The sequence below is a fragment of the Amblyraja radiata genome, chromosome 20 (assembly GCF_010909765.2).
Source record: "Amblyraja radiata isolate CabotCenter1 chromosome 20, sAmbRad1.1.pri, whole genome shotgun sequence".
NCBI lineage: Eukaryota > Metazoa > Chordata > Chondrichthyes > Rajiformes > Rajidae > Amblyraja > Amblyraja radiata.
This window is the reverse complement of record NC_045975.1, coordinates 24,485,877-24,506,020: the sequence shown is the minus strand read 5'-3', so window position 1 is coordinate 24,506,020 and position 20,144 is coordinate 24,485,877. Positions and strand designations below refer to the sequence as shown.

At 42.9% G+C, this 20,144-nt stretch overlaps 2 protein-coding genes and 1 long non-coding RNA gene across 9 annotated transcripts in view; 2 read left to right on the top strand and 1 right to left on the bottom strand.

The window, feature by feature from the left end:
- Nucleotides 1-11,211, top strand: part of myrf (myelin regulatory factor) — a 162,942-nt gene extending 151,731 nt beyond the window's left edge. For all 7 annotated transcript variants that reach the window (XM_033039065.1, XM_033039067.1, XM_033039064.1 and 4 more), the window contains 2 exons: nucleotides 1,178-1,252; nucleotides 5,023-11,211. In XM_033039065.1, the coding sequence (XP_032894956.1) occupies nucleotides 1,178-1,252; nucleotides 5,023-5,109 (162 nt within the window). In that variant the 3' untranslated portion in view covers nucleotides 5,110-11,211. The remainder of the gene's footprint in view (nucleotides 1-1,177; nucleotides 1,253-5,022) is intronic.
- A 495-nt stretch (nucleotides 11,212-11,706) lies between these two features.
- LOC116984729 lies at nucleotides 11,707-19,008 on the top strand. Its single transcript, XR_004415111.1, has 3 exons — nucleotides 11,707-11,742; nucleotides 11,844-11,848; nucleotides 18,907-19,008. It is a non-coding gene; the product is annotated as an uncharacterized LOC116984729 (long non-coding RNA).
- Nucleotides 12,481-20,128, bottom strand: tmem258 (transmembrane protein 258). The gene is made up of 4 exons (XM_033039060.1): nucleotides 20,033-20,128; nucleotides 15,506-15,615; nucleotides 13,541-13,691; nucleotides 12,481-12,652 (listed from the first exon to the last, which is right to left on the bottom strand). The coding sequence occupies exons 1-3, from the start codon at nucleotides 20,033-20,035 to the stop codon at nucleotides 13,565-13,567; spliced, it is 240 nt and encodes a 79-aa protein (XP_032894951.1). The 5' UTR covers nucleotides 20,036-20,128; the 3' UTR covers nucleotides 12,481-12,652; nucleotides 13,541-13,564.
- Nucleotides 20,129-20,144: the final 16 nt, after the last annotated feature.

Sequence of the window (20,144 nt, the reverse complement as noted above, 5' to 3'; positions counted from 1 at the left end):
CACGTGGACTGCAGCCGATGTCGTGATCGAACCCGGGTCTCTGGTGCTGTGAGGCAGCAGCTCTACCAGCTGTGCCACCGTTCTGCCCCAACCAGGAAGATAACCAGATTCTATGGGACGGACTGCAGGGACCTGGCTCCAACTTCCTGGGATTTTACATCCCAGAATTGAGTACCATCAGTCCTGAGTGTGCTGTTATCATTAAGGATCTTCACTCTGGTACACCATCGCTGGGAAGTATCTCATCCAGGACTCAGGAAATGCTCTGTTTCTATTGTGTAGGAAGGAACCGCAGATGCTGGATTAAACTAAATTTAGACACAAAAAGCTGGAGTAACTCAGCGGGACAGGCAGCATCTCTGTAGAGAAGGAATGTTTGGCGTTTCGGGTCGAGATCCAAAAGGCTCTGAAAAAGGGTTTCGACCCGAAACGTCCCATTCGTTCTCTCCTTTCCCGCTGAGCTTTTTTGTGTCCATCTCTTGTTTCTATTATGTTTATCCCTTAGCTTAATCTTTTCTATATATCCTGTCAGCACTATCAGCTTACAAGGCAATGTCATCAACTCTGCAATAATATAATTAATAATGTTGCAGTATTGGACAAATTACTCCCATGGAATGTACAGTCTGCATTTTGTTAGCATGTTCACACCAATAACACTGAAAAGCTACAGGTTTGCATCAGCTTGCAGTTTTCATTAAATACGTTTAGGTTTATTATTGTCACATATTGTTTCATGGTAACAAAGGCCAATTGTATGAAAATGATTCCATAATCTGATCAATAAACACTGAATTTGATACGATACAAAAGAGAAAAGCAGAGTTTGAAATCATATGTGGGTTAACATTGCATTTACCATGAGTGAAACACAAAGTGCCGGAAGAACTCAGCGGGTCAGACAGCATCTGTGGTAGGAATGGACAGGTGACGTTTTGGGTCCTAACCAAAAACGTTACCCAGTCTGAAGCAGTGTCCTGACCGAAAATGCCACCTTTCCAGTCTAAGTGTTCTGACTCAAAACATCGCCTATGCAGTCTGAAGAAGGGTCCCAAACCGAAACGCCAACTATCCACAGATGCTGCCTGACCTGCTGGGTTACTCCAGCACTTTATGTTTTGCTCAAGATTGCAGCCTATTGTGTTTCCATCGTATTTACCATCTCTTTCTGCCGCAGGGAACAACGCATAACTGGCCACTGCTGGTCGGGCCGTACTATGACGTCACCTATCACTTCCGAGTGGCTGCTCCAGTGAGTATTGTGAACCTGATATTAAAACAGTTCAAGGGGCGTTTACAATCTTTAATCCAATCAAAAGGGATTCTTGATAATATTACTAACTTGCTGAATATGTTATATTTTCAAGACAAAAGAATTGACAATCTTTCGTCAATTTGTCCAGTGTGCAATTGCCTTCAGAGTTTTGAGAATAAATTGAGCACCAGCTTAAAAGAACTAACGGCTCTGTTTCTGTTAGTTCCTTGTCCCCCCCTTGTGATGCTCTTGAACACCCGTAAATGAAATGACTAAATCAAGGGACTCACAAGTGTCTGGGGTTATTGCAAGGACAGGTGCCGCCTCAGGGCCTGTTTCCATGCAGTGTGACTCTATGCCACTGGATAAAATAACAGACAATGCTGGAAATATTCAATAGGTTACACAGTATCTGTAAAGGGATGAGTCTGAAGAAGGGCTCCAACCCAAAACGTCACCTATTCCTTTTCTCCAGAGATGCTGCCTGATGTGTTGAGTTACTCCAACACTTTGTGTTCATCCTCTGTAAAGGCAGCAGCTGAATTCATGTTAGATAATATTTATAAATCATACAATCCCTACTCCCAATGACTCTGAATGTAAAACTCTAGCAGGGTCACAACATGAAAGCAAAATATTTCAGATTGAAACACAAAATGTTGGTGGAACTCAGCGGGTCAGGCAGCATCTGTAGAGAGGGAAACGGTGTAAGTGCATCTAGTCAATTATCAATTATCAGAATTGAAAAAGGATCCAAAGTAAAATTATACAGAAAATGGGGGAAGATCAGCAAAAAAAAATGATTGCCAGTGGTGGGACAGAAGGCAGGAGTTAATAATAGGAACAATATTACATGCCAAATGTAGGGTGTAATGGGACAAGTAACTAAAAGATGAATGAGATGCATATTGAAATATAAACACTATTATCCACAATTGTTAAACACAGTAACACAGAGTCTGAAAAGCTGCAGTGGGTCCAGATAAAAACTGAGGTGTTGTTCCTCGAACTCACCTAGAGCTCCGTTAGAAAACACAGTTAGAGAAAATGAGAATGGGAATGAGAATTAAAGCGACAGGGTGACATTAACCGACAGTGTGAAAGCCTTCTGCATAAGCATAGGCGTCACCCAATCTGCTTTATGTACGTGGTGGAGGGATCCCCATTTTGTTGCCAATGCTGACTAAGATGAAATAAATATATACTATGCCTTCACCTGGAAAGAATATTTGGAGTTTCAGGGGAAATTATATAGTTAATGGATAGATGCAGGGCCCTCAATAATGTTTGGGACAAAGTCCCATCGTTTATTTATTTGTTTCTTTACTCCACAATTTGAGATTTGTAATAGAAAAAAATCATATGTGGTTAAAGTACACATTGTCATATTTTATTAAAGGCCATTTTTATACATTTTGATTTCATCATGTAGAAATTATACCTGTGTTTATACATAGTCCCCCCATGTCAGGGCACCATAATGTTTGGGACACATGGCTTCACAGGTGTTTGTAATTGCTCAGGTGTGTTTAATTGCCTCCTTAATGCAGGTTCATTAGGAGCTAACAGCACTTAGTCTTTCCATCACATTTGGAAACTTTTATTGCTGTTTATCAATATGAGGACCAAAGTTGTGCCAATGAAAGTCAAAGAAGCCATTATGAGACTGAGAAACAAGAATAAAACTGTTAGAGACATCAGCCAAATAGGCTTACCAAAATCAACTGTTTGGAACATCATTAAGAAGAAAGAGAGCACTGGTGAGCTTACTAATCGCAAAGGGACTGGCAGGCCAAGGAAGATCTTCGCAGCTGATGACAGAAGAATCCCTATAATAAAGGAAAAACCCCAAGCACCTGTCTGACAGATCAGAAACACTCTTCAGGAGTTAGGTGTGGATTTGTCAATGACCACTTTCCACAGAAGACTTCATGAATAGTAATACAGAGGCTACACTGCAAGATGCAAACCACTGGTTAGCTGCAATAATAAGATGGCTAGGTTACAGTTTGCCAAGCAGTACTTAAAAGAGCAACCACAGTTCTGGAAAAAGGGGTGTTATGGCCTGGGCATGTATGGTTGCTGAAGGTACTAGCTCACATCTTCATTGATGATACAACTGCTGATGGTAGTAGCATAATTAATTCTGAAGTGTATACACATCCTATCTGCTCAAATTCAAACAAATGCCTCAAAACTCATTGGCCGGCGGTTCATTCTACAGTAAGATAATGATCCCAAACATACTGCTAAAGCAACAAAGGAGTTTTTCAAAGCTAAAAAATGGTCCATTCTTGAGTGGCCAAGTCAATCACCCGATCTGAACCCAATTGAGCATGCCTTTTATATGCTGAAGAGAAAACTGAAGGGGACTAGCCCCCAAAACAAGCATGCATAAGCTAAAGATGCCTGGCAGAGCATCACCAGAGAAGACACCTAGCAACTGGTGATGTCCATGAATCACAGACTTCAAGCAGCCATTGTATGCAAAGGATGTGCAACAAAATACTAAACCTGACTACTTTCATTTACATGACATTGCTGTGTCCCAAACATTACGGTGCCGTGAAATGGGGGGCTATGTATAAACACTGCTGTAATTTCTACATGGTGAAACCAAAATGTATAAAAATGGTCTTTATTGTAAATCTGACAATGTGCAGTTTAACCACATGTGATTTTTTTCCATTACAAATCTCAAATTGTGGAGTACAAAGGCAAATAAATAAATGATGGGTCTTTGTCCCAAACATTATGGAGGGCACTTTAGTTACAGTACAGCACAGGAACAGGCACTTTGTCTGTGCCAAATGATGTCAAGATAAGACACTGAGTGCTGGAGTAACTCAGCAAGGTCAGGCAGCATCTCTGGAGAACATGGATAGGTGACTATTCGAGTCGGGATCCTTCTTCAAGTTTTTAGATCGTGTCTCTCTAGATGAGATATTAAAGCCAATTGTCACCAAATGAGGAACTCTACAGCTATTTCGTTCCCGGCCCGTTTCGGATCGGGTACAAAACAACCCAAAACATCACATCCATTTATCTCAGTGATGCTGCCAGACCTGCTGAGTTACTCCAGCAATTTGTGTATTTATTTTGTATACCAGCACCTGCAGTTACTTGTGTCTATATGATGTCAGGTTAAACTAATCTCCTCTGCCTCAATGCATCTCCTGGCATTGCATGGGGAAGTATTGGAGAACCACTATAGGGCAACACGGTGGTACAGTAATTGCCTCCCAGCATCAGGGACCTTGGTTCGATCCTGACTATGGGTGCTATCCGTATGGAGTTTGTACGTTCTCCCCATGACCGCATGGGTTTTCCTCCAGGTGTTCCGGTTTCCTCCCACACTCCAAAGACATTCAGATTTGGAGGTTAATTGGCTTTGGTTAAAATTTGTAAATTGTCTCTAGTGTGAAGGATAGTGTTAGTGTACGAGGGTCAATGGTCAGCACGGACTCAGTGGGCCGAAGGGCCTGTTTCCATGCTGTATCTCTAAACTAAACTAAACCTCATCAGGTACAATGTCAGCTGCATGTGACTCTATGCACAACATGCTCCCTGCTTTTTGTGCGTGAGTATTTCATGAATATTAGTGTGACTTGATATCACAGACACAAGGAACTGCAGATGCTGGTACACAAAGAAAATACGCAAAGTGGTGGAGTTACTCAGCATCTCTGTGTGTGAGTATTTCTTGCATATTGGTACAATTGTATTGAGCAGGGCATGCATACAGGATTATTATCTCCTCTTTGCAGAACCAGGCTACATGCGGAAGAGAGAGCACGTCCATGGGAGATTCCTTCACACAGTACAGCTTCAATTTCTACCGAATCTGCAATTGAGCAGGAAGGGGGGTTCCACGGTGAGAGAAACCACTTGTATTCCTCTACAGAAGCTCCATCGTCAATGAGGAACCTTTCCTGGTCCAGGACAATGTACTGCTCAGTCTGACCAAAGGAGACATCGGTGTGATTGAGAAGTTGTGCCACACACCATGTATCAACAGCCTGCACTTACCACTTCCTGCTGGATCGGGAACCTTTACACTTTGAGTGAGAGACGGGGCTGGGGTGGGATGAAGAAAAGAGAAAACGATGAAAGAAAGAGAGGTGGGAGTGGGGGGGGGTGGAGGCGGAGAGGGAAATGTTCTCTTTCCTACAAACAAATTTTGGGGTTGCTTTTTCTGTGCGGGACAAACTATTGTAAAAGGCACCATTCAGTTTTTTTTTAAAGCCAGCAAATGATGGCTCAGACCAAATAAGTCCTTGTGTGGGTTTTGAGTTTAAGATTAAGACTGCAGCATTAAAACCAAATGTTCCCAGCTATGCAATAAATAGGATTAACAATGCTGAGACATTCGTAACCAGGTGATGTCTTCATTAACATTCCTCGGTGCAACAATCACATAGAATTTAGACATTCCACATTTTGTTGATAAAAACAGCTCCTATTGTAGCTGCCTGCTGTCGCTGCATACGGGACACTATATTTACCCTGCACAAGGGAAGGGGGAAAAGTCAGTCAAATATTGCTAAAGCTGCTTGCTTTTCCAAAATCCATGTGTGGACAGGATTATAATGGGTCATAGCACTTTCTGTGGTAAAATGGTTCTCATGTGAAGAATTCTCGCTTGATTATACTACTGGGGGGGGTTATTGGTTACAGGAGCAATGAAATTCAACAGGATTCAGCACCTCGGGGAGATGCTGATGAGGGGGAACTGGACAAAAGGATAGTATCAATGTTGGCACATTCATGGGGACGTGGATGTTATCAATGCAATAGATGCATGTTACACAATGGGATAGATACATGTTATCAATCAATGCATAACAATGGAATGAGATAAACTGATCCTTTCTGGACATGAGTAAACTGATACATTTGTACAACACTGAATGATCATCTTAAACCTGGCCAGCAATTAAATTAATGGAGATAGTGGAAAATGTCTGAACCAACTGCTAATCTATTCCTCAGGAAAAAAAACTAATACTTTGGGTTACAAAGGATAAAAGGTGAGATCATTTAAATGCTTTCATGCTTGATCTAGTAAGTTGACCACTGCCACATCTATCTCTGAAGATACTGGTACACTGTAATATTTGGAGCATTATATAAAATTGATTATATTACCATTGCAATGCATTGATCCTGTGGTGTGTATTATGAGCTTCAAACCTCTATTTTATATTACATCACTCATTTGAGTATGTCATTGAACATATAATTAATTCCAGTATATTGCCTTAAAAACACAGCAAAAAAAACTAATTGTATTAAATTCCTGGATAGAAACCCACCTCAAATGTAGAAATTGAAAATGTTGGGGATTCAGAATCTGCAAGGAGAGTGGATCTCATAAAATACATCTCATTCAGCACTTTGCTAATATTATGGGGGTTCAATCCTCCACGAAAGATCAATCAAATTAAGAACTGGATAGCAGAAAGGAGTTACACCTAATATTTTGCCTCCAGTAACCAGTTTCAAACTGATTAAATGATAGTCTTAACCTACTGGCTGGAACAGTTCGACTTGTAGCAAGATTGGGCAATTGAAATATAAGGGCTTAATAAACACAGCACAAGATTGCCTCCAATCATTGCTAACTGGTTACAGGATGATTCCGTCAGCTAAAGGAATATTTTATTGGATGGCTATAGAGAACATTCCCAAAGTTGGGGCTGAGGTATCTTGTTGAACAGGTTAGGAGAGCTTTATTCTCAAAATATTCCTCGCCTTGGTTATGAACTATAATGTTGAAACACTCCAAAACAAATGTTTACAATTTTAATCTGAGCAAATATCCCTCAAGTATTTTAGTGCTAGAGTTAGAGAAGGATCTAGCTGTTGGAAATCATTACTCTAGGAATTCAGATATATCCTAACCTTCATTGAAATGCTGATTTATTCTGACATTCAGTGAAACACCTTCTGATCACCCTCCGGCCCTTGTGCTAAACAAAATCAGCACTGTCTAGTGAAATGTAAAAACAGAACTACAGGTGCTGGTTAACACACAAAAGGGCACAAAGTGCAGGAGTAACTCATCAGGTCAGACAGCATCTCTGGAGAACACGGATAGATGATGTTTCAGGTCAAGACGCTTCTTCAGGAGGGTCTCCACCGGAAACATCACTAATCCATGTTCTCCAGAGATGCTGCCTGACGACCCGCTGAGTTACTCCAGCACTTTGTGCCCTTTTGGCTGATGAAATTTCTGATCTTACCCATGTTGCTCCCACTATATACCTTGTGCAGTATCATTGTATGGGTTACAACCTCCCCTACAGTGTTTCAGCGAAGTACAAATACCAAGGATACTATTACTGGCAGTGTGACATACTGCAGTATCATTAACCACAAATATTTGGTATAAAATACAAATTGCACTGCTCTATTACCTAGAAGGTATTTGATATTTCAGGACGTCTGAAATGATTTATCAGAACATGGGGCAGCACAGTGGCGCAGGGGTAGAGTTGCTGCTTTACAGAGCCAGATACCTGGGTTCAAATATGACTATGAGTGCTGCCTGTGGGGAGTTTATATGTTGTATGTTATCCCGCTTTCTCTTCCGCTTGTGTTTACTCCAGGTACTCCGGTGTCTTCCCACACTCCACTTGTAGGTTAATTAGCTTCTGTAAATTGTCCCTAGTGTGTAAGATAGTGCTTCTTCTTCTTCTTCTTCTTGCGTATGGTGTGCACAACCTAAAGTTGTAGGACAACTTGTTCTGTTTGATCTTATTTGATTGTGCACGCCGGATTGATTGCATTTGATCGAAACAGGGCGGACCACGTGAAGGTTGCAATCTTCCACCCCAAGATAGTGCTAGTGTGCAGGGTGATCGATGGTCGGCGCGGACTCACTAGGCCGAAGGGCCTGTTTCCATGCTGTATCTCTGAAGTCTAAATCTAACTGGATCGTGGCTGACAATAGTTCTCCTAATAGTTCTCCTGTACTTTCCCTAAATTGTATTGCAAGCGGACTTACTTTAGCCAGAATTGGAGCGGGTTATAGGATCATAGAAAGTTCCAGCTCAAGAAGACTTTTTTGTTGCTAATTGTGAGATTAAAATGTAACAAGCTAGCCGACAAACCTTACGTCCTGAAAATGGGCTATTTTGCTAATTGTGAGATTAAAATGCAATGAGAACGGTAATTCACGCAGGCACGGTGATTTGAGTGGAAGAGAAAGCGGGATAACATAGAACTAGTATGAATAGGTGATCGGTGATCGACATGGACTCAGTGGGCCGAAGGACCTGTTTTCATGTTGTATCTCTAAACTTTAAACGTTTAAAATACCACTTTAAAGAATAGGCTCAAAGTGTTGTAAAATACAGTTGTATCATAATGTATGAATATAGGGACTATGTGTGACGGCCGCTTTTAGCTGTGGGACACGGACATGAAGCTGTTTTGACCGGATCTTTGTGCAACGGGTCTGTAAAGGATACCGCGGGCGGGAATGCCGAGCTAGTGCAGAACCCGCCATGAAAGTGAGGAGTGGTGCTGTACTTGGCCAGAGGGAAAGGTTAGTTGGAGGCCCTGGTGACACAGCGAATAGTCCACGGAGGGAAAGCACTCCAAATCATTTTGCACCACCCTCAATTGCAACAGTAAACAGGTACTTCAAGTATCGAGGGAGGGGAGGGGGAGAAATGAGGAACTGGTTCTCCACCGAGCGTGCATGCCTACTGACCCTTGAGGATAGGAGATATCCTATAAACCCTACGTCTTGTTCCCCAATGTGCCATAAATCTCTCCGTCTGAACGAATTTCCGGATAATCTGGGATATCTGAACCTTAACCGCCGTCTGGAATGATTGTTGTAAATATTCTCTCGTGTAAATGGTATTTTAAAAGCAAGGTCATGTCTGTTAGGGATGCAATACCTCGCGAGATACTGTATCCGACCAGTGCATATAATATGACTGTTACTGAATTAGACTGGATTATCTTTATCTTTCCTTTGTTTGTAACAAAGAATTTGTTAATCCTTATTTTAACTCGCTTTACCTGGGAGCTAGTGACTTGGTTGAGTGTGGGAATGAGAGACCAAAAGGTGGCGCTTTCGATTGTCCAGCTCGGCAGTAAGGAACTCTCATTGAGAGTACGTGGCCCAGTACTTGCTCTCTCTCACTGACTCAGGGAATGGCCGATAGACAAGAGTCCGATTCCTGGTTGCAGCCACCCGCTGATTCTGCTGGACGATGTTTCCGTGTAGACTTCAATTGAAGACAGGGGCAGGCTTAGCTTCAACGCGTGAGAATCGGGCAAGTAACTGGATGTCAGGTCAACGATCTGATCAGTAAAATGGAGACACAGGGAACTGCAGATGCTGGAATCTAGTGCAGAACACAAAGTGCTGGAGTAAATCAGCGGGGCAGGCGGCATATGTGGATGACGTGGATAGGGGAGGTTTGGGGTCGAAACTCTTCCTCAGACTCACCCCACTGTCCCATTGAATGGAAGATCTATACGATGCCTCCAGCACTTAACGCTGCGAAGGGTCCCGACCAGAAGTGTCACCTATCCATGTTCTCCAGAGATGCTGCCTGACCCGCTGAGTTGTTATTCCATCACTTTGCGTTCTCCAACGATTTGTTCAGCCGCTCCCATTGAATGGCAGGACAGATTCAAGGCCTAGTGTCACTGTGATCACGCCGCCCACCGGTACAAGATCACCACCAAGAACTGGGCCCCATCGAGGTGACTCCTGGTGAGAAGCTCTTGTGGCGCCTGTTCCCCACATCACCACCCTTGCTCCACCACTTAATGTTACGGTAGCTTTTACTGGCAGTGCCTGGGTTTCTACACTCGGGCAAGGTACTAAGCGGGCACATGGTCTCCCTTCGTTACCAGTCCAGAATCAAATCTCAGGAGAGGAATAAAATTGAAGAGGAAACTGGAGACGCTCACAATTAATAAACATCAAGGGTGTTGATACTTTTTTTTAAATCTAGAAAACTGGATTGTATCAAATACGAGGTCAATCGACTCCCAAGAATAGGCTGTCAAGTCGGCACGATTCCACTGCTTAACCTTAATAACTGTATCTTAAAAAATATAAATTGCTAAATAAAAATAGCTCAAAGCTCCCTGTAAATATTATGTATTTTTAATTGCCGTTGCAATCATTTCTTAAAGCACTAATTTTTATTTTATTTTTACAATCACTTGTTAATCGTTGTATGTACATTAGCTTTTTTTTATGTGTTAGGATTCTTGTTTTATTCTGCGGTGGGTTAAGTCTAAACGAGGCTTACAAATACGTTTCTGCTATTTTTATTTTTAGCTTCAGTGTACTTGAGGTTCTTTGTGTTATTGAAGATATATTTATTGTTCTGTTCTGATGCCTTGACAGCTAACTGCTCTTGTTTATCTGTATTGTCCAGTTAGAAATTGTATGAAACTTTAGTACTATGTCTCAACAGCAGGGATGAAATAATATTCGTAGCCAACATTGAATCGTCCACAAATGTGAAAATCCATTCTCTTTCTCCCACGCCCAACATCTTAAATTCGAAATCACTTTAAAATGATCAGGGTTCGTGTCTTAAAGGCACCGTTCTCGTGTTACCGTTTTAAAAGCGTCCCTTTATCATAATATAACCAATTGAGATGTAATGTCATTGCCCGCATTAATTGTAGCCCCATTCAGTCTGAAAATTGGAGTAATGTACTGGATTACCCGTGGTGTTACATCGCGAGAACAAAGCTTCTTTTCAAGGATTTAAAAAAAAAGCTGTGGTTAATCTCGCCTCACATCTGATGAATCGAATCCGATCTTGCATAACGTGGCTAATTCTTTGATCTCTTCTGTTGCCAAATTAGGATTCGTACTTTTGACGAAACGTATTACGACCGTTGATTATGTTCATCTCTTACCAAATAGTACTCGGCTGTCGATATGCAATAAATATTGTTAACTCAAACATTCCTGTGGCTCATGGTACATTTAACTGTCGACCGTTGAGATAACACACACCACTAAGTGCTTTTTTTTTTACATCGCTTGTTGATTTTAATTTCAAACGTTGTCAAATCGATATGTATCATTTTTTTTTTACCTAGCATTTAACAATAAAACATTATTATTCAAGGTCCACCGCTGTGTATTTACTTTTGATAAACCAGACGCTTTAAATTTGGTATGAATGTTGATTTCTCCAATTTCAAGTAACCCATGTCGTTCTACTAGTTTTACTGTCATCCTGCTAATAGTCTGTATCATGCATCTTCCCCCTCAGCCAACGATGGACCATTGTGGGCTCCACCTTTCCTTCATCATTGCTGGCTTTGATCTGACTTTTTGCATTTCTTTTTTATTTCTTCTGTACCTTTTCATATTTCTCAGTTCCCTCTCCCCTGACCCTCAGTCTGAAGAAGGATCTTGACCTGAAACATCACCTATTCCTTTTCTCCAGAGATGCTGCCTGACCCACTGAGTTACTCCAGCTTTTTGTGTCTATCTTCCTTTAAATTTCCCGACGGGTTCCACTCGATTTTATACAATTGGCAAGTCCACGTTTTATTGATCACCATCCTTGTGTATATTTTATAAGAGGTAAAGTTTGTAATGGGGCAGAATGCAAGACCAGCACCAAGATAAAAAGTCCAGAGGTCCAAATAAAAAGTTGAAATTATAAAAGTAAAATATTGTGAAGGCTCAAAAATATGAAACATATATTTACTCAATTCAGCAATGGAAGGTCCAAAATATTGTAATCTGCCTGGTCTGGGGAGCTCATTTTGATGAGGATGGCAGGGTGCCTGGGTGAGGTTGAGGGAGCACCTAATGGGAGAAATAGGACTCTGGTTCTACTTCAACGGCCTTTGCAGTTTTATATAATTAAAGACTTCCACCTAGCTTACAACCCAATGGTATGAACATTGAGCAGAAACAAAGAACTGCAGACGCTGGTTTATACCAAAGATAGAGACAAACTGCTGGAGTAACTCAGCGAGTCAGGCAGCATCTCTGGAGAAAGAGGGTGGGTGACAAGGTAAGCAGATACAGGCGAGGGGGGGGGGGGGGTTGATTGGCAGATAGGTGGATAATGGCCAGAGACTGGAAGGCAAGTTAAAGGTCTTGTTCACGAGGGAGAATGCCGAAAACTCCACACCACAGTCACATAACAGACGAGCTAGAACAAGCAAGAATAGTTAGGAACTTATTTTATAAACTTGAAAAGTAATAAACAAAATGTGAACAAAGCTTTTATTTTTTTGTTAGTACAATAGGTTTAGATAAAAATTCCAGGTGCCACACAGTGGATCTTGAAGGCCTTTTTGCTTCTGTGATAACCAGAGGCATCGAGACTACAAGCAAGTCAGTGTGAATGCAGCAGATCCTGAAGGAATGGTCTCTCAGTTCTGTACAAGATACAAAATAAGTTAAAATATTACAGAGGAACAAGGAACTGGAGATAGACAAAAATGCTAGAGAAACTCTGCGGGTGAGGCAGCACCTATGGAGCGAAGGAAATAGGCAAAGTTTTGGGTCGAAACCCCCGAAACGTTGCCTATTTCCTTCGCTCCATAGATGCTGCCTCACCCACTGAATTTCTCCAGCATTTTTGTCTACCTTCGATTTTCCAGCATCTGCAGTTCCTTCTTAAACAAGGAACTGGAGATGCTGGTTTACCAAACTTAGCATGTCACGCAGCAAGTCCGATGATGTATCCAGTCTGAAGAAAGGTCCCGGCCCAAAACGTTGCCCAACGATGCCTTAGAGATACTGCCTGACCCGCTAAGTTACTACAGTAATGTTACTACAGTCTACTCTTAATATAGATAATCATACCCTAGATACTCCAGAAGTGGAAAGCACCACAGGATTAGGAGAGCTACTAAGGCTTGATCAGTGTAGAGTTGTAATTAGGAGAGGCAAATAGGAGCATAATGAAGCAGCATCTTGCAAAAAAAATTGGCCAATGATACTGGGGTGAATGTAAGAGGGTTACATAAGGTTATGGAAGTTAAACATAAAAATAAAATGACCTATTAAGTACAGGTAAAATAAAAATAAAATTATAGATCATTTTCCAGCCTTAGATTGCTTTGTCAGCACTGGAAATGAATCACCCGTCTCCCTCCCCAAGGTCATCCCAATGTCCCTTGTAGCCTGCACTAGAGAGCAGTGTCACACTCGCGCCATCTATCTGGTGTGTCCTTTTTTTATTTATACCCAAGAGTTTGCAGTGCAAGGGCAGGGAGGACATTGAACTGCTAACAAGGGTACAGCAAGAAACTTTTCCTTACCTCCCCACACACTCCCAGCTCCCGTCATACATAGATTCCGACCCAAAGAAGAAGGAAAAGTACTCCAAATCCCATAAAAAGAGATGCTACTAGAGAAATCAGCAGCTCTTTGTAGATGTCCCGTGTGTACTTGGTAGATGTGACTTCATATCTAATGGAACGATTCAGGAAAAGTGATTGAGAATTTCATCTGGCTTCCACAGTTTCTCTGTAGTGTTTTGAAGTACATTGTTAGAAGCTATGACATGCCCAAGGAAATCTGTCACTAACCTCAAGCATTATCATGATTTAAACCAACATAACTAAGGATGAGTTTCACCCTGGACATTCCCTCTTCTTCCCTCTCCCATCAGGCAAAAGGTACAGAAGTGTGAAAATGCACACCTCCAGATTCAGGGACAGTTTCTTCCCAGCTGTTATCAGACAATGGAACCGTCAGGTCACCACCTGGAGAGCTGTCCTGACCTACCATTCATCTCATTGGAGACCCTTTGACTATCTTTTATTGGACTTCATCTTGCACTAAACGCTATTCCCTTTATCCTGTATCTGTACACTGTGGATTGCTCAATTGCAATCATGTATAGTCTTTTCGCTAACTGGTTAGCACACAACAAAAATATTTTTTACTGTACCTTGGTACACGTGACAATAAAGTAAACGTAACAATAAATTCAACCATCTACCATACATGCAATCCACTGACTCTGCTGGTCAAGGATGGAGCAGGGCGCTGGCCTGTGTTTAAGACCTCATGCTTTTCATAGGTATCCCCAAGATCAAGATCCAAATGCAAAATACTGACTCCCTACCAAGAACACTCTAAGTCAGGAATGATTGGCTTTGAAATGGTGCTATGTGAAGAGCGCTTCTAAAATTTCATAAATGGAATCGGCAAGTCCCCACATCAGGTTCTATCATCGCTCCTGAAGACTGGAATCACAATTTTGCTATTCCCCGTCACGCACCGCTACAATATACAAATCCTTGTGTAACGCTAGATGCAATACTGACAAAACACATGGCGCTGGAGTAACTCAGCAGGTCAGGCAGCATCTGTTGGGGTAATGGAAGGGAGACATTTTGGGTTGAGACCCTTCCACAGACTGTTGTAGGAGGAAAGAAGCTGGAAAAGAATGGAAAAATGCTTCTCCAACTTACCCCATTACAATTTGTCTCGACCCAAAACATCATCTGTCCATTCCTTTCTTTGATGCTGCCTGACCTACTGAATGACTCCATCTAATGGGGATAAGTACTGCAAATAGGAATCAAAGGAATCTGACCCATCTTTCTTCATCTCCACCTATATCTCTTTCTGTAGACCAAGCTGCTAAAGACCAGTGTGACATAAAGCCTTTACAAGTTACAAAACTTTCGAATGTTTTTATTATGTCAAAACATTTCAAAACTGTTCTGATAATAGCCGCACGAATTAAGTTGTGCCAATTATTAAGTTTGTTAGTTAAGGTCCTTCGGCTCACAGAGTCCACGCTGACCAATGATCACCCGTTCACACTAGTTCTACATTATCCCACTTTCTCATCCACTCTCTACACACTAGGAATAATTTACATAGGCCAATGAACCTGCAAACCCGCATGTCTTTGGGATGTGAGAGGAAACCCACACGGTCACAGGGAGTACTTACAAACTCCACACAGGCAGCATCCGAGGTCGGGATCAAACCCATCTCTTGTGCAGAGAAGCAGCAGCTCTACCTGCTGCACCACTGTGCACTGGAATGCAACTAAACTGTTTTATCCATTACTATTAACGTCAACTTAACCTATAAAAGCCGGTTCGAAGGATCAATGACCAAAAAGATTGTAGCACGATACATTTTCAACACAGTGCACCAAGTTAGAACCAAACTCCTTACTAACACTGAAAGTGACTATGTGAACCCTTCACATTGATCAGAATCCAAAATAGACTTTAACCAAACACAATTGGAAAGGATACACAAAGAACCAGGCTGTGAAGAACATCCCAATTGCTAGGAGGACCACGGTCAAATGTGGGAAGACAGCAGGATTGACCGGGCTGGTGTATCGGATCATTGCCTCAAGCTCCTGGGGAAAACAATTGTCATAGTGATTAACTTTCCACAGTATAGACAAAACATACAGGAGCTTCTGCTTGACCAGGTGAAAGACCATACAACAAAAAGGGTGTCCATATTCACACACAAGGCTGATGACGAACAGGTCTCTGGGCTGAGTAATAGTGAAAGGTCCCAACCCGAAACATCACCTATCCATAAGATAAGACAGAAAATGCTGGAGTAACACAGCAAGTCAGGCGGCATCTCTGAAGAAAAGGAATAGGTGACATTTCAGGTCAGAACTATTCTGCAGACTTCACCTATTCCTTTTCTCCAGAGATGCTGCCTGACCTGCTGTTACTCCAGCATTTTCTATCTAACTTCAGTATAAACCAGCATCTGCAATTCCTTCCTATGCATCACCTATTCATGTTCTCCAGAGATGTTGCTTGACCAGCCGAGTTACTCCAGCACTATGTGGTTGTTTTGTGTAAACCAGCATCTGCAGTTCCTCATTTCTCCAAGTAATACATTCCAGCCAGAGCCAACACTATCCACAGCTGACAGCCAGGTACACTTTCTACAGGGTCCCACTCAGTACTATCCCTAGCTGACACTGGCTGACATCGTTAATGATTGTGAAGTTACTGACAAGCATGCAAGACTGAAGCCTAAAAGTGTGAACAATTCTCAGCTATCCGGAATGATGATTGAAATTCTGCAGAACAGAGAGAACAGTACAGCACAGGCTCTTTTGCCACAATGTCTCTGCCAAACATGATGCCAAGCCAAGATCTTATCTGCCTGCACATAATCCATATCCCTCCATATCTATTGCTTATCCAAAAGCCCCCTAAAGGCAACTAATGTCTCTGCCTCCACCCCCACCTCTGGAAGCACATTCCAGGCACCCACCACTCTCTATTTTAACAAACCCACTCCACACATCTTTAAACTTTGCCTGTGCTGCCTGGTACTGAATGTTGGCTACATTTTAGCACAGAGTCTGCATGGGAGACCATGCTTTACATTACAAGAGCTGCTAATTGCATATTTTCTTTAAAAAGATAATGAAGCTGAAGTGAAGGGGATATTCTACAAAGTCTCACACTACAAAGGATTTTGTATTTTGGCAAACATAAAGCATATTAGGACATGCAGGTGGGTTATTTTGATAAGATCAAACAGCGCAGCAAAAGATTCCAAAGAAATTTCAAACAGACTTCAAGAGCAGCACAAGATTGCAAAATCAGCTTCCTGCTTCCTTTGCCAAGCCAATATTGGATCCTAAAAACAAACTGGAGGTGAAAATTTGTGGGTCAGACAGCATATATGGAGGGAAAGGAATTATGTTTGCGGGTGCAAACCCTCCATTGGGAGCAGCGAGGGAAGGTAGCCGGAATAAAGTGAAGACAGGGCTTGAAGAGGGATCCTGACCTGAAACGTCAGCTATCCATGTCCTCCAGAGATGGGCCTGAGTTACTCCAGTGCTCTCTTTAAATAAAAAAGGGAATAAAGAGGGGGTGGTGGGGGGGGAAGTATAGAAATGGGAAGAATAATGGATCAAGAAAAACAGGGGATGTAGTTTATCTGGATTGGGAAATTAAATGTCATACCAATGGGCTGTAGATCACCGAGGTATAATTCTTGAGTTTGCATTGGGTAAACTATGTTGTGGCAATGGAGAAGGCCACTGCCACACCAAAGGACAGGGTGTGTGGAGGAATGCAAATAGGTGATCGGGATGGCCTTCCTTACCATCAGGCTCCAGCACTCTTTAACCCCCCCCCCCCCCCAGCCTCTGTCTCCTTCCTCTCATACACTGGCTCCATCTGTCTTCTCCTTTTTATTTAGTCCCCTTGTCTGGTTCCACGACCAGTCTCCCAACTCTACCTAGCTCCATCTGCCCCTCCGTCCGATTAATTCCCTCTCCACTTTATTCATTTCACTGCACTTCATGTGCAAGTGACGAATAAAACTTGACTTGACTCGTATCTACTGAGTCCTATGTTTACATAATTATTCTGCGGCTGCACGTAAGGATTTGATTGTTCCATTTCAGTACATCTAACAATAAAACACTCTTGACACTTCACTTTCCACCTATCACCCTCTCACTCCCCTCTATATATTGGCTATCTTCCCTCTCCACTCACAGTCATGGTGCAATCGGAAATGTCTAGTTCCTTTCTCTTCACGGATGCTGCTCGACCCGCTGGGTTCCTCCAGCATCCAAAGTCGTGCGTCTCATTTTTGGATCCAACATGCCAACTTGACCCATGCCTGTTGGCCCTTAACCATTTGGACCAGACACTTGAACCTGCTGCAAGGGGTCAGCAAGTCTTGTTACATAACATTTAGGTTTCAGTACCATGGTATAATTTACCCATTTCTGAAAGGTCATGCAATATATGTGCACAGGGGGCACAGTGTTGTAGCTGGTAGAGCTACTGCCTCACAGCACTGGAGGCCCAGGTTCGATCCTGACCTTGGGTGCTGTCTGTGTGAAGTTTGCCCATTCTCCTTGTGACCGCGCGAGTTTCCACCGGATGCTCTGGTTTTCTTCTACATCCCAAAGATGTGAGGGTTTGTAAGTTATTTGGCTCTGTAAATTGTTTCCTAGTGCGTTGGGAGTGGATGAGAGCGTGGGATAATATAGAACCAATGTGAACAGTTGATTAATGGTCAGCTAAAGGGCCTGTTCCAGCTGTATCTTTAAACTAAAAGGTGTCCAATTGATCTGAAAGAACGTCCCGACCCAAAATATCACCAGTCCTTGTTCTCCAGAAATGTTGCCTGTCCCACTGAGCTACACAAGCACTCTGTCCCTTCCTCTGTAAACCAGCATCTGCAGTTCCTGGTTTCTAAAAAGATGACCTGGACGACTAATTTCATACTCAATAGAATTATTTGTATCCTCAGTGATGATAAACAACACAAAGAACATGCTGGAGATTTTATATTTAGTCTAATGCCAAACAAGGAGGAAATTGAGTCATTAGCACCCATACGTGTTGCCCCGTCCCCACTCCAAAACTGGGAGCAGGCATTTTTAAAAGGCTCCAATAATGTACAAAACTTTGCACAAATAGCCTTTTAAAAATCCATCCATCGAAATTCCAAAATTAATGATGGGAAGAGGTGAAATCAAATATTTTGTTCAAAATGACTGAATAATCAACATGCTGCAAGATAAAGGAATACACTTTAAAAAAAGGTTTGGCACACTGTAACACAGGAATGAACAAATAAAGATCAGTGTTCAACTACTCTGAATAGCAGAACCTTTTTTTCTGATCAGTAGCAAAGTTCAAAACAGCCTATTAGCCATACTAGCTGGTTTAACTTGAAGAACAGGGCCAACACTCCTTTCCGTAGCAACAATGTAATAAAAATGAACTGCTGATGCTGCTTTATCCCAAAGATAGACATAAAATGTTGGAGTAACTCAGCGAGTCATGCAGATTCTCTGGAGAAAATGGATATGTGACATTTTGAGACTCATTAGCCAAACAAATCCTATCCACATCCCATCCCAGTGGGAGGAAATTAGAGGCCGATCAACCTACAAATCCACACATCATTTGGATATGGGAGGAATCTGGAGCACACAGAGGAAACACTTGCGGTCACAGGGAGAACATGCAAACACCACTCAGAGAACACCCAAGGCCAGGATCGAATCAGTGACTCTAGCGCTGTGAGGCAGCAGCTCTGCCAGCTGCATCACTGTCAATCAACTGATGGAAGATGCCAGTGACAATACTGTATTAATATTTGGTACCAATAAACTGCTCAATGATAAGAGTTGCATTTGGTCAAGACTACTCCGTTCCAGACATGGTCACAACCTTGATTCACACATGGGACATTGAACTGAATTGTAAAACTGTGAGGGTTAAGGGTTTTGATATATCTAGGTGGTATTTTAATGTGGCACCAATGAGTCCTGGCAAAGCAGGTCAATGGATAAGGGTGAGAGGGGCAGGGAAATGGAACTAGCACCCGGCTCTGCATGAGTGTTGTGTTGCCCTGTAGCTCTACCGTCACAAGTCTGTCCAAACCAACCGCTCGCTCATTCTCTGCCCCCGCTCCCTCTACACGCGGGCCTGGTCCCGCACCACCCAGCCACGGGTACTGACCCAGTCCCACCTCGCCGGCGTCAGCCAGCGCCAGCGCCGCCCCCTCCTGCAGCGGGACCATTGGCCCGGCCGGTTGCCCGACACCGACACCCATGCCGTCGTCCCCGCGGCCCAGGGCCCCGATCCGGTCCGACCCTGCCCTCCCTCCGGCCACTGCCTACTCCCATCCCGCCACTACTGGTCCCTCTCCCCGCCACTGCTGGTCCCTCTCCCCGCCACTACTGGTCCCTCTCCCCGCCACTGCTGGTCCCTCTCCCCGCCACTGCTGGTCCCTCTCCCCGCCTCCCCTCTCCTGCCGCTCACCATCTTCGCTCTCGGGCCACGTCTCCACCAAGGAAGTCACCTGACGCCCCCACTGCCTTCTGGGACTTGTAGTCGTCCCTTCGTCCCTTTAAATCCCCTTTATTTTTCCGAC